Source organism: Ixodes scapularis, unplaced genomic scaffold, assembly GCF_016920785.2.
Source record: "Ixodes scapularis isolate PalLabHiFi unplaced genomic scaffold, ASM1692078v2 PGA_scaffold0__279_contigs__length_252992795, whole genome shotgun sequence".
Taxonomy (NCBI): domain Eukaryota; kingdom Metazoa; phylum Arthropoda; class Arachnida; order Ixodida; family Ixodidae; genus Ixodes; species Ixodes scapularis.
The window spans coordinates 91,871,292-91,885,919 of record NW_024609835.1 but is presented as its reverse complement, the minus strand read 5'-3'; the positions used below and the strand labels follow the sequence as shown (position 1 = coordinate 91,885,919).

General features: G+C 41.3%; 1 protein-coding gene across 1 annotated transcript in view; it reads left to right on the top strand.

Annotated features, from left to right (window-relative positions):
• Nucleotides 1-14,628, top strand: part of LOC8053346 (mucin-22) — a 65,383-nt gene that overhangs the window by 39,146 nt on the left and 11,609 nt on the right. The window contains exons 7-8 of the mRNA XM_029991984.4: nucleotides 3,667-3,800; nucleotides 6,588-6,755. Of these exons, the coding sequence (XP_029847844.2) occupies nucleotides 3,667-3,800; nucleotides 6,588-6,755 (302 nt within the window). The remainder of the gene's footprint in view (nucleotides 1-3,666; nucleotides 3,801-6,587; nucleotides 6,756-14,628) is intronic.

Sequence of the window (14,628 nt, the reverse complement as noted above, 5' to 3'; positions counted from 1 at the left end):
CAACTACACTTCAGGGTTCACTTAAAATCCGAAATTGTACATTGTGCCCTTTATCACATATTCAGCAAACGCAAACAGTATAATGTTTACTTGTCTGAACGAGCATTACTCGTTTTACTTGTTTATGCACGAGCATAAAAAAACGATTAATCGACTGACTAATAAATTGATTAAAAAGCGGCGATTAATCAGGTTAAACTTTTTAATCGACGCCCAGCCCTGGAATTAAGAGGTTTTATTGTTTTGACGTTACAGCTTTGCATAAGCACTATATTACAAGAAATATTATGTTCATAAAGAAACAGAACATAGTTACTTTATCTTATTCGCGTTTTCACCTCAATACTACCAAGAGAAAACACAAAGAAAAAAAAAACGCATGGCTTGGAGCCTAGAAAGAGGAAAATAATTAAGCGTAATTGTTTTGTGCGGGAGATATAATAAAATGAGCCGCGTAACAACTTCACACATTACTCGAAATAAGTAACATAAGTACATTCCCCATTATTGTTTTGAACATGTAGGGAGTACGTTACGCGTTACCGGAAAAAAGTAAAGCGTCACCGGTAACGCGGTTACTTGTAACGCATTACAGCCAACGTTGCTTTATACCAAGCTGTGACAAGAAGCAAATTACTTTTTTTTGCTGTTATATGCGCTTCTCGAGTTATTACCTTTATTATATCATAGTCATAAAATATACTGGATATTTGAAAGAAAAAAAAACTGCTGACGCTTTTACGTTTCAGTGCTGGACAAACCTTACACGTAAAACATGGTAAACAAAAGTTCATCTATGGCCAAAAACATATACTTACACAATAGATGTAGACTAAGCAATATGTACTGCACATTGCTTCCATCGAAGTGTTTTATAATATCGTATGGAACGATAACTATGCGAACAGGTTTGAAAAGTGCACGCAGAACAAAAGTCGGAATTACCCCCCCCCCCTTACTTCTCCAATTGAAGCGTAGAAAGCGAATACAGTTAGAAAGTGTACATCTTTATTTCAACGGCGTCTTGCTGACCACTTTCACGAACAAAGCCCAGAATACGGAGACGTCGCTTCTACCCATCATTGTTCAAATAGCTTGAGAAAGTACTTCTGTACCTAGGCAGGGCAAAATTGGTTTAACCACATTTTATTGAAACTACAGGATGTGTCTTTCAAGCTCAAACACTGCAGTGTATCACGGAAGCGTACTCGGAGCTAGGCAATATTTCTTTTAATTATGATATTAATATTTTTTGGCGACAGTAGTGGTACTCTGGGCGGCTTGTAAATTTAGTGAAGTGCAAATATATGGAAGTGTAAACTCACCCCAACTAAAAATTTTAAAATCAAAACCGACATTTTTTTGGTGACTCCAAAGTCAGGTAAACTAATGTACACGATATGCGAACAAGCATTATCGTGGGTTATTAAGGCATTTCATTGGGCAACACGCGGAGCTAGAGCAAAATTTCTTGTATTTTTTCTGTTCTTTTAGAAATTTGAGGTTTTAAGTGCTTATAGCGAGATTTGTTATCTGCGTGAATAGAGCTTGACTTTATGTTGATCCGTAGAAAACAAAGGATTTTAGTTCTGAGCTCTAATTCACGCGAGTTTGCTGATCGGTATTAAAAAAAAAAAAAACACCCAGCAGCTCTTTTGCGTTATATTGAATTCTGAAGAGCTTCAAACTGGTGTCTGATATCTTATAAAGTGAGGTAGGTCAATTTAGACCTCCCGGTCGCTTCAGAATAAAGTGACAATAAAACGAAAACGTATCCATGAATGTCGACCACTGTATGAGTTTTTCAAAACTAAAACATGCCATCTTCAAAGTAAACTTAAAAAAAGTAAACAATATTTTCATATTTGTTACAGCCACCCATTTCAAAATTATTTTTTTTCAAGGGATCGTAATCGTCTCCACCAGTATGATGTATGTCAGAAAATATTTTTTGGAGGGGAGACTACAAGGAGACTACAAGTCAGAACATTAATCCTTCCTTCGCGCAGTGTAAATAAATATTTCCATTCGGTCGCTCTTTTGTTGTACTTTTTTGTTTAAATGAATCCAAACACATTGTTTTTATTCATGAGCTAGCGGGTCTTCTTTTTAAAATTACCGATTCCCGATGTGTTTTGCATGTGGAGCTGAAGGAAGTTCATCCGTCCCAGTAGTAGCGACCACCTTGTTCATGTTTTCCTACTTTAGATGTTTATATTACTTTATAATAATTCGATATATTATTTTCCAAAATAGGGTGTCCCGCTGTAAAATACAAAGAAAAATTGCGCTTTCTGGAATCGAAGTTTTTACACGGAGTCAGATTTTAGAATTTGCCACGCGGCTACTTCCCTTTATCTGCAGTTTGAACATTTCGTCTTCATACGAAGCAGTGTGCTTATTTTACCCAAGTGATAATTAAACAATGATTTATCTACCATCACGAGAATTAAACAGTTATCTAAACAATTAGATTGATTTCCTAGATATCTAAAACAAAACTCCTTTGAAATATTTACCTCGGCTGACATATTTTACTTAGAGAATAGTAGCTCGTCGTAAAATTACACACCAGCTCTTGCTAAAACTCGGATAAATAAATTTTTGTTTCACGCCTTTTCAAAGGAATGTGTAAGCCATTTGAAAACAGAAATAAGAAAATATTTCTGAAAAATCACGAAAAAAAAGGGGAGAGTCTTATGCGTGGGAGACTTCAGCCTCTTCAGCGGGCAGGGCAAGCGACTCATTGCGAGCCACTCTAGCAGACGCGGAATTGTAGAAAAGCTGCACCACACTCTTCTGCTGTTTGCTGTTGTGCGCATCTTTCTATGTAGAACAGAATTTGGTTGTCTCAATTCTAACAACGGCTGTGAAATATTTTCACGCAGAGTAACACATTTCTTTATACAGCGAATATTTAAAAAATGAATTAGCAAAATATGGGTGAATATTGTTTTTAGTAATCACTTTAAAGTTTTCACCTGACGCCTGCCATTGTCATAACGTAATCTTGAAATGCTATTTCTGTATTAAAGTGTCATTTTAAAAACATTGGAAATAATTGGCTTCACACCTTGTATTGTTTTAATGTACGTTTACGAAAAAAAATGTTGTGTATATCGATTAGAAAAAATTACTCCATTTCATTTGAAGGTATTTTTGTGCTCAAAAACCTCGAAAAGTACTCTTCCTAGTATATTTTATCACGTATGCCTCCTCAAATAGGCTCCTGTTTTTTAACGTTTCAACACATCTGGTTAGAGGTAACCATAAAAGAAAACTGGAGACGATATGAATATAACAATTTCGTATTTTCGCAACAAAAATTAACAATTTTTATTACCTTCTGTAATGACCATGAGAACAAAGACGTAGTAGGACTGCAGTTTAAATAGTTTTTCATCGCGAAAGGATGATGGACCGATAGGTCACAAATTATTATCATATTTGAGTACTAAAGTATGTTAATATTGTGTCGCCGATCCGTTTATGGACTTATTTTACCCTCGGCGATTTCATGTGTACGGAAGATGGGAAATACTATCTGCACCAAAGAGAGAGTTAGCCCGTTTAATCGAGTGTTGGTGCAAGCTTTTAGTCAGAAAAAACCCTGCAAAGTACGTTTTGCTTTTATCATGACGCTAATTTGTTCTTGCATTGTTTTAGGGGAGGCGAGGTGACGATGGATTTAGAAATAGCTGATGACGGCGATAATAAAATAGATGAAAATGTAAAAGAAGCACTGCGAAACGCTCAACCGACGTTTGGAGACTTTAATATAGAAGGAGATGGGATTGACGGTAAGTGGCCCTGTTTGTTGTCTTAACATATATTTTTTGAATGGCATCTAGAACATCCAGTAGCAATTCCGCATTATTGTGGTCCAGTGATACACAAAGAAAAGAAAATACACCATGATTATTATTTCTAAAGTTCTTGAGGTACCCTATTTAAAAAAGAAAGATATTTAGATGCAGTCACAAACATTTTGGATGAGATCTACAAGTATTCTACAAATTTGTTGCCTTGCGATATGTCTAGGAAATATCACTATATATTTAAAGTTCACACACCATTTGCAATAAAAAAATGTTTAGCTCTCATTTCACCTTTTAATGGTTCTCACACGTCTTAAATTTGGTCCCTGGATATTGATTAATTCTAATTCTTAAGCAAAATATTTAGGACAGCCTTAGAGATTCACAAAAGGCGTGTTATTTTAGTTAAAAAAAAGAACCGTGGTGTGATCTTAAAGAGACCAAATGGGGTCGCCGGTAATCCTTGACAAAGAAAGCAACTGAAAAATACGTATTAACGGAGCCTTCGTATACCCCCTTCACCGCCCCCCCCCCCCCCCCCCCCCCCCGCTTTCAACCCTTAACAAAATGTTTGATTCATTTTTATTTTTTGTCAGGCGATTTAATACTGTCAGGAAACTACCTAAATTTAATATTTTGCTGCAGACACGTATATTTTTAAACATACCAAAAGCTCAACGGTTTGAAAAACTGAGACACTAGCACGGAAGCTCATGGCCGGAAGTGGCGTGGCTACACTCGACCACATTTTTTTCTTTGCTTCTCCGTCGTGTGTAGCAGACGACGCTGTTGCGTGCACCGTTTCTCGTGCGATTGCTTAGCGCGTATATCCCTTCTGCTCAATGTTCTGCGCTTGAAGACCAATTGGCCGGTACCACGAACGACAGTTCCAAAGTCGCGCCCCCGCGTCCGTCGGAAAGTTGGTCTGTAGTGAGCCGCAATTGCTTCGTCTAACCTGTCGTAAATCGACATATAAGAATGACGTGTATATATATTTCCTCTGATCTGTGCAAAATTTATTTTGTCGATCAACGTATTTCTAGTTTTTAGAGGTCACGAAAAGTGGGGTTAATATCCTTTTTATATTTTTAATATAGAATATGTGTGCCTTACATGAACCATGACTTCCAATATATTTGGTGGGCATAATTTCAACTCCACGTTACCGTGAAAAAGAAAGTGAGCGCGACTGAAACCGGCCCATTTTCGAACGACTGTTTACGGGAGGAAAGACGACAATTGTCGAGCTGTAAATCATGCCTGGGTTGTTGGGCTCTTATAGCTCATGCTCACATGAAACCACGGCAAGAATAAATAAATACCCTGTCAGTCTTCCTTTAAAGGGCCCATGAAACGAATTTTTATTAGGATTGTACTAATAGCACATCGTTCAGTGGGCCAAAAGAAAAAAGGTAGAAAGTCAAAAGCGAGACTTTCGGTACGAGAATTTTGAAAACACGGCGGACTATTTCGTACCTCCTTCCCTTCGTAAGCTCTCTGCCTTTTCACTGTGATACATCCGCGAACCCCGCAGCGCGTCACCGGGCATCCGCAGCGAGTCATCTGGCCCAAATGCACGTCACACGGCACCGGACCTCACTTAATCCCTTCACCCCTAAGCTGACATTGTGTTGCAGGCTAAGCACTTGCCGGACCAATCAGCCACCTCCCTCTCATCACCTGACCTCATTCTCTGCGCGTCGGTATGCGTGAGGGAGCGTGATCACATGGCAATAATGTGGCTCGCCCAACGAGCACGTAGCTTCCACAGCACTGTCAGCTTCGGGGTCAACGAGGTGGGGAAAGCAACTTTTGTCAGAATTTTGAGCGACGGGCTCATCTTCTAGGGGGATAATGGCTGTGCCCGGGTACACTGACGAGATTACGAGAAAAAGGGGACTTCCCCCTTTCCGTCTTCTTGAACTGTTTGGTAGAATGGGCGATTTATGAGTTGAGGAGGAAAGCTGAACAGGAAAAAGTTTGAAACGCGTTTCATGACTGCTTTAAGGCTGCTTATGACAAAAAAAAATATATTTTAGTCGTGCAAAACTTTACTTATTTTTGCGCTAAAACGTTGTTCTTATACTAAACTCATCTGAATATTTAGAATCTACGTTCGGTGTTCCGCAAGAGTGCTATGAACGATAACATTATTTGTTTTAACAAGGCTAATGTTAGACTGGTTTCTAAACATTAAACCTTAGTTGTTGGTTTCTCATTTTGATAACTGTATATTATTACTGCAGAATAAGAGATGTGCATATCATTTTTTAGTTTAGCGATACATTTTTATGGGCTTTGTTCTGGCCTCAAAATGAAGCACCTAAGACGGATAATGAGAGCTTCAATATACGTGAATTCAGATATACGGTAGAATTATTTCTGGCTATTTTGCCAATTGTATGCATTTGTGTTCCTTAATTAAATTCCTGAGAATGGTAGCAGATTACAAAAACTTACAAGAACACACATTGTCATTTGTCCCCAGTCCCTAGTATTTTGTTAAAAAAATTATCTCACCAGCTAGCAAACAGTTCTTTATTTCTATTCTCACTTCCAGAATTGTTTTTTTTTTAAATATAGCAGTTTATTTTTTACGAATACAACTGTTATAATGACGGACTCTCTTCGCATAAGAGAGGCTTTTCCGAACCCTCAGGAGGGAGGACTTAATAATCTAAAAACTGTAGGGTTCATATTTGTATGACGATTCATATGTTCCTTAAAAAAACAAAAAAAAAACATTAATGTAAAAACTTTATTTTTCAGCTACTCTTGTCGACCAGTGCCAGAACGGTCTCTCGCAACTGGGGAAAAAACTTGGAGGATTAAAGTGCGAGAGAAAAGGGAATGACTATGTACTTGCTTGTGACGACACACGTAGCACTTACATCGAATCGGTGGATATTGAAGGTATTCAAGTACACATGTGTCAAGGTACGTTGATGTTACGCTCCCTACGTCGGCTACATTCATAACGTGTTACAACTTTGTTTTGGTATGCGAAATATAGGAACTGTACATACTGTAACCTCTACAAAATCCCTTGTTGAATATGGCGGGAGCGATGTCCTCAGACATCATTCGCATTCCAATAACTTGTTTTCTTTTTCTTTTATGTTTTTAAGCTGTTAAACAGTCAAGCTGTTTTAACAGCTTTTATACCAAGCCCCCACCAGCAATGTGTTTCATTGTTGGATATAAAGCTATTATTATTATTTATTTGAGCTTTGAAACGTGTTTTTTATATATATATATTTTGATATGAGCATTTTCAGCACGGATTCTTAATTAACTGTGATTTTCCTGGGTGTTTCCGTTTCTAATCTTGCAGAGGGAAAAAAAGTCACTTTTTTTTCATTGTGACGCAAAATAGCTATGTTTCAGGGAATTTCCTATCTAGACGAATCGCGCAAGCGTTGGGTTTAGATAACGTTTTTGTTCTCAAGTTATGAAGCGTAGACTCGGCCGCGGTAGAAATTGTTTTTCCTGACTTTCAAGAGTCGTACGTTTGGTTTAATTTCGTATTGTTGGTTTTTGCATCTACCTTGGTTCTTTATTTTGTCTCTGACTTGGTGTGGACCGTTAAGATATCTTAATGTATTTAAGTGTGTCTAGGCCTTTTATTTTGTATTAAAGAAAGGGTAAAATTTACCTTTCAGATAAATTTGTGATAAATTTCGACGGCCACTATCAGTGACCTACTAAAGTTATATTTGTACTTTTATATTTCTTGAAAGCGCAACTTTCGGTCTCATCCCTTAAACATAGTAAAACTTGAAGATGTGGCAAGTTTAAAATTTGTCTATTTCAAATAACCCATTTCGTTTTTTTTTTTGCGTTCATTTAAAAAAAAAAATTTTTTTGACCAGGAATTATTTTTATAACTGTAATATATGTTTTATAGGCTCTGCCTTATACCCTTTAAAGTGGAATGTGCCTTGGTATTTCGCTAGAAAAACAGGCAAACTTTTCAATTTTGGGCACCCTGTATGAGTTTTAAAATGTGTTGCTATATCCCTCTGGCGATATGTCCACTCACTGATGGTGGACTAACTATGAGGTGCCAGAAACAAAAACCGAAACGGTCTAAATACAAAAAAAAAGAATCGTTTTACGGAGCAAAACAATCCTCTAAAATTAAACATCTGTTTTTTCATTAGATACCAGAGCCAATTCATAGCTCCGAGCGTGTGACATGACTGCACGTGTTCCTTCATCTAACCGGAAGGACACGTTACACAAAACACAAGGAGGCGAGGTCCGGTGTTGTATTCCCTGATTGCCCTCCCCGACGGGTCCCTATCACTTCGTCGAAACTGGTTTTCGTGGAATCACGTTTCCTGGACAACTTTTCATGGAAACACGTTTTGTGGACACATGTTTCGTCGAAACAGTTGTTTCATCGACACTGGTTACGCGAATGGTAGACTGTAGGGACATTTCGTCAAGCGTGTATCACTGGGGTGCGCGCTAACTCAGCCCCCGGCTGCGTTCACGCCACCTCGCGGCGACAGTAAGTCTATTTTAAGCTGTCGATGAAGCGATTTGTCAACAAAACAATCTGTCGATGAAACAACGCGTGTCGATGAAACGGTTTGTCTATGAAACGTCGTTCGATGAACTGACTGCCACGGCTCCATGACTTTGGACTAAGACGGCCTCTGTGGATCTTTCCGGGGCCGAAGGGTTGTAGTGGCGTGCAGTGTGGCGCGAATGTAAGACCAGTGGACGTTTTGCGAGCAGGTTAATCTTTTACTAATAATGTTTTCGCGATGGCCTAATAGGGGTCTATGCCACGGCGAGCTTGGGTGAGAAAGCACTAGCGAGGACGTTGGAACAGACGAAAAAAAGTAAAACTAAGGCGTCTCAATAGCAATGTTTTGTTGCTGCATTGGTAAAACGTTGGGTGCCTTTGCGGTTGAGGGAAAGTAGTGCGCTGTTTGTTCTTTTATCCAAGTGCCTCCTCGGTTGGTTTTTTTTTTTTTTTTTTTTGCTACCTAAAACAATTTTATTTTCACTTACCGTCTCGGTCTTGTTCCGGTCGCTTCAAGGTGAGTTCATTACCAGGGCGTGGAGATATTGCCGAGGGATTTACCAATATATTATAAAATGACAGAAGCGCCCAACACTGATAAGGATGCCTGTTTTTCTAAGTGCAGATATTTCTTAATATTGATTCTTAAAAATAGGCTTTCGAGTCAAAACATTACATTTATAAAACATATTTCTTTGTAGGAAACCAATGTTTAATATTAAAAATAGGGTTTAAAGAATAATCTCAAAATTTGAATTTTTTCTTTTAAAAATATTCATGTGATGATATCAAAGGACGTAATGAGACAACTGATTTAATTTAATGGTGCTATACACAGCTTCGTTCGCTCTTTTTATGGACATAAAATATCCCTACAGCTTAAGTTTGTCGCAAATAGCAGCCTATAAAAATAGTTGTAGAAAATCGAACTGATATGTAAGTTTGCCGACTTATATATTGAAAAAAAAAAGAAAAATGCCTAAAAATATGTTAATATATTAAGACCGCTTCATGGTGGCCACAAAGGTATAGACGAAATTAAAATAACGTTGATACAAAAACCTCGAAAGAAGACTGATTCAAACATTCGATCTTCGATAGCCGGGAAAAACGATCATTCCCACCGCGATTGCCTGTGCGATGCATAACTCGAGAACAGAAACCCTAGCGGATCCCACGGTTCCCACCTTTCTTTTAGGTGGACAATTCACTAGGATATATATTGTTTTCGTCAAAATTAAAAATTAGGCCCTTTTTGCGCACGCGAGTTTAGATTAAATCACCCATTAAAATATTCAAAAGGCGTTTTTTTTTTCTTTATTACTTATAGAGCAATTTTGGTGCATGTCATTCCTCGCATACGGAGCGTGTGATTGGAGACAAGCACTCGGCGACTGCTGAGGCAGCGTTCGTTTTCACTACGAACTGAACCTAGTTCACGCCGAATGCTGACGCAGCCCCTCGCGTCCTATATTTACTCACAGTATATATGATCGAGCAATGGAAAAGAGGCGGTAGAGCGGTCTTTTGAAAACGGTCTTTTGGATTGAACAAAAGTAGAGGAATAAGGAAGTTTACACAGAAATCGCGTTTTCTGCCTCGAATATTGTGTAAATAGCTTCGCAGGTCGAAGAAGTGCAAATGTGTTTTGTTTATTGGCAGCTTCCACGACTTACGCCATATAGTGGAGCGCAACCCTCTCCGACCTATCCGCCGAAGAAGTGAGGGAGAGGAGGAGACGAGAGCCCGCGGGGACTTCAGAACGTTCAGCTCTGATTGGAGGAATTAGTGGGCAGAGCTAAAGCTATAGCAGCCTTTGTCTCCAGTGTATTTGTCGAACGCGTTAGAACGCGGAACGCCGGCGTCAGGTTCTGGGCGCTCGCTTTCGAACGCGCTCGATGAGTGCCGTGGAGACAAAGGAAGCTAGCTTTAAGCCTATAGCCACTAATCAACGGAATCGGAGCTCGGAATTTTTACAATCTCGCGCGCACTCGACTCCTTCTTTCCATCGGTTTCTCGGCGCATTCTAATCCACCTGCAGCCTCATCGCACCGTCTCCAGAAGGGTCCCTGTCGTTTCGTCGCAACTCGTCTTGTAAAGTTGCGTTTTGTGGATAACTTTTCATGGACACATATTTCATAGACACACGTTTTGTCGACACGGACGTTTCTTCGACAATCGTTACGGGAATTTCATGCTGGGACATTTCGTCGCGCATGTATCACTGGGGTGCGTGTCAACCGATGCGGCCATCCCGTCAGTCTGCGGCGGCTCATTGCAAACATGTTAACCCACCTGACCCACCCCTAAAGACCGCTTTGCGGCGACAGTCTGATGCACCATACTATAGGAAATAGCTAATCTGATCTGTAAATGGGACGATTTGTTCATGAAACAAACTGTCGATAAAATACAGCACGATGTGTCGATGAGACGTCGTTCGATGAATTAACTTCCGCCGGTCTCCACCTTCCCGCGGCTATGTTTCTCAGCCTAGCTCCGGGGTAAATGTTTGGCACCCTGACATTCGAATCCTACCTACATGCAGCGTTGCTTTGGGTCGCGTCCCGGGTCATTCGACCCGCGGGAGTTTCTTGGAGCTCAAGTTCAATCGCGTGTCCCACATTTGCGAATGGCAACGGCGGCTTCATACTACCATGTTTTTCGTTTATCTCCGCTGGAAGATTTCACTACGAAGAGTTTGTGCGTTCTACGGTTCCGAAATTACTACTGGACAATATTTGCCAATTTCAGTATAATCGATAAATCTACATGGTAAGCATTGTTCGTTCCTTTTATCATGAGACTGCCTTTCGCTCGCCGGCACATTGAGTAAATGTGTTGGGATTGAGAAGATCGCGGAGGTTTTCGTCGCGGCATGGAGAGGATATTTGCTGTCATTTTCCAGCTCTTGCATAAAAACGCCAGCGTCGAATGTGACCCCGAACGTAACATATACCTCTGAGCTGAGTTAACTGGATATTCGCTACAAACAAAGCTTGGGTGTTACGCAGATTGTCTATGCATGTCCGGACGTTTTCAATACAGAACGCATCTCCTAGGAGCGTCACCATGGCGCCACTGTCTTGTCACACGATTCCAATACGATTGAAACTGTATATATTTTGAGAAACTGCACTTTTTCTTGCAGTCTAGATAAAGTCTTGACTATTTCTTACTACCGTTTTTAAAGTTGGAAAGACGCTGACACAGCACAGTGAGCTGGTTGCTCCAAATTAAATCAGTGACCGTTCCAGAATAAAATATAGATGCATGCGCATATATATATATATATCTATATTAATATATATAACGTAGTTCTGGGCTGGTATGAAGTAGGTTGCATTTGAAGCGTGCAACCAAAGAGTAACCCCTCGGTGCGACTCCTAGCAGGTAGATTTTGCGTGCATATCGTGTGTATCAATCGATGGACAGCAAGCACTGCGTCACTCTTTTCTAATCAATTTGTTCTTACCTGGACATTGCGCTACACAAGCGTTCGGTTCCATAATCGGCGCCAACCTGTCTTGCACTTGAGATAGGAACTGACATCCCACAAACCCTCCAGGCGTTAGAAAAATCAGCCGCGAACTTCATATTCTCAGAAGGTGGAGTCGAACTCGCCAGCGAGCCAAAACCAAACTGGGTCGCTAAGCTCGTCCAACACAAAGTTGGGGCAGAAGTTTGCAAAGCCTGCTTATTAGACCCTCGCGGCGACGGTGTCACGCGGGGCGAGATATCCACCATCCAGACTCTCTCGGTGGTAAATTTCATCGAGATTGTGAAGCACAAATTCATAGCGAGCTGCACCGGAGAGCGTGCGAGCAACATCGTGGGGAAAGGCGATTGAACGATTACACTTTGACGTCGTGCCCGTGTGTCCCTACATCCCTACGCCGCATTAGAGTCAATGGTTTCTCGATTGTCTCTAGGCAGGCTGTGAATACTCTGAACTTCCTCGTCGCGCAATCGTCTTTCGTAGAAGTTAATGGTGAAGGCAAAGTGACGTATTACAACTTTGAGAAGTTATATGAGGCCAAAATCTTCGCTTCGCAATCGAGGAGAAAAATGAACTTTGTGATATTTTGGAGCCATGCGCCGTGTACGCGGCTTTAGTCCTCGTCTTCTGCGACCGTCAACGAAGTTCTCGGGGACGCCGAGAGGCGGTTTGTGTAGTAACGTAGGTAGGGTGTGAGAAATAAGGAGGCGACAAGGGATGGCGAGAGAACACCGAGGGAAGTGAGATAGTAGGGGGACGACCAACAGACACACACACACACACGCACACACAACCACACGCACACACAAAAACGCACACACGCACGCACGCACGCACGCGCCCCCCCCCCCCCCCCACACACACACACAGATAGGGCTCAGGAAGTGCTGTAGAAAATGTCCGGGTCCAAAAAAGGGGTGTGGTATTGAAGAAGGGGTATACCCCTCCTTCCAAATTTTTCGTATACCTTTCTGAAATATATGGGCACTGTATTGGAGGGAGGCTACAGTTTGGGGCTGGTATGATCGCCTCCCGCATTCCACCTTTATGCCCCTTGCCCACACTTTCGATGCCACTGGCAAGTGAGGGAGGGGGGAGGGAGAGGACTCCCCCCCCCTTCTCTGTTTCAACGCCCCTGCTTAGAGGCGTTCCAACTTCGCAGCCCACCACGCAAGTTTCGGAGATAATGGTCCTTGAGGTTCTGGAGTCAAAATCGTTTACGTTTCACGAAATCACGTGTGGTCATGACAGACTTTCAAGAGAGAGGCTCGTGCTAGGGCTAGTAATGTGCAGGTCCGTTCGGTGGCCTCCTTTAGAGTTTTCATACCCTGGACGTCAGGGTCAGGATTATCGGTTGGCAACGACAAATTAAATTGTGCGTGTTCGCGTCGACGGTGATACGTTTGATTGTGTTGGATAGAAGCTTGGAGGCATCGCGTTCTTAAAACAAAACAATCGATATTGACAACATGGCATTTCTCTTATTTCCGTAGATAAAAGCAGAATTAATTCCAGTCTGGCTAATCTTGGAAAACCGACCGAACCGACGCTTTCGCTTGCCAACGCGGACAATAATCACTGCCGTAAAAAAAAAAAAAAAAAAAAAAAAAAAAAGAGCACATTTATATTTTTATTCGCCGATGTCCCGACAACTGCCCGGTGGCACCCGAAAGCGGGCAAACCTGCTCGTCTGCTTCTGGCCGTTCTGGCCTAGCCACATCTGGCTACACTTTGATCATAGGCCGAGAGAAATGAAAGGAACAGCAAGGACGCTTCTCAGAAAATTCTGCTTTATTGAGGAAAGTAAGAACGACGTCAGACTTTCAACTTCGACGGTGTTCATTTTAGAATCCCAACTCTCCACCGTGTTTTTTAGACTATGAAACCCGTTGGGTTGATGATGATAATCTTTCTCGTGACGTCAAACTTATGAACCACGGTCGTCTCCGCGTGCTCTCTCGTGCTGCTCTTGTTCGGCGCCTAAGGAGAGATAGGGATTTTTAGCCCATTAATTGAAAAACATCACGACGATAAACGGATGTGCGCGTTTGGGAGAAGAGGAAAAACTTCGCGGTAATCTTTCGGCTCCTCCCTTCATTATGTCATAACACAAACAATATTTGTGTTGGACGGGTTGACCGACCCAGATTAAAGCTAAGAAGCTAGAGAGCCAAGAGAGGCCGTTTGCGCGTTGCAAATTAAAAAGGAGAAAGAAAAGAAATCGTCAGGGCGCTGATATTATGACGTCACCACAGAGAGATAAGAGACGCGTACCTTAGCGGTGGTGGCATGAACCTGGCCCTTTCGACTGTCTAACCACGTTGAATCTAGCGAATTGCGGAAGTCGAAATGTGTTTCTATGTTCTTCAGCACTACACAGAAAGTAAAAAAAAAGCTCAGCGAAGGCGCCACAAGTAGTTAGAGGCCAAGTCAAAGGGGGGTTCTACTACCCAAATGGGAGCGCCACAGTTTGATCAAAGCCAGAGCCATTTATACTGAGAGAGTTTGACCAATGCGCGGAGCTTGTTGCCCGCTACAACCAACAAATTTTGCGATAACACGAAATGGCGTTACTTTTTTTTCTTGTTTATTTTTGAGAAATTGCATAGAGTCATTAGCCGATTATCAGACTACGATGCTGTGATTGCCAGACTGTCAAAATCTTCTTAAAAAGGCCAAACTCGCTCAGTATAGACGCTTTCAGCGCGCGCCAGATTGAGTCGCCATAGTCGACCTTCTATTGTCTTACCAGGATGCCGAGGCACTAAAGCGGG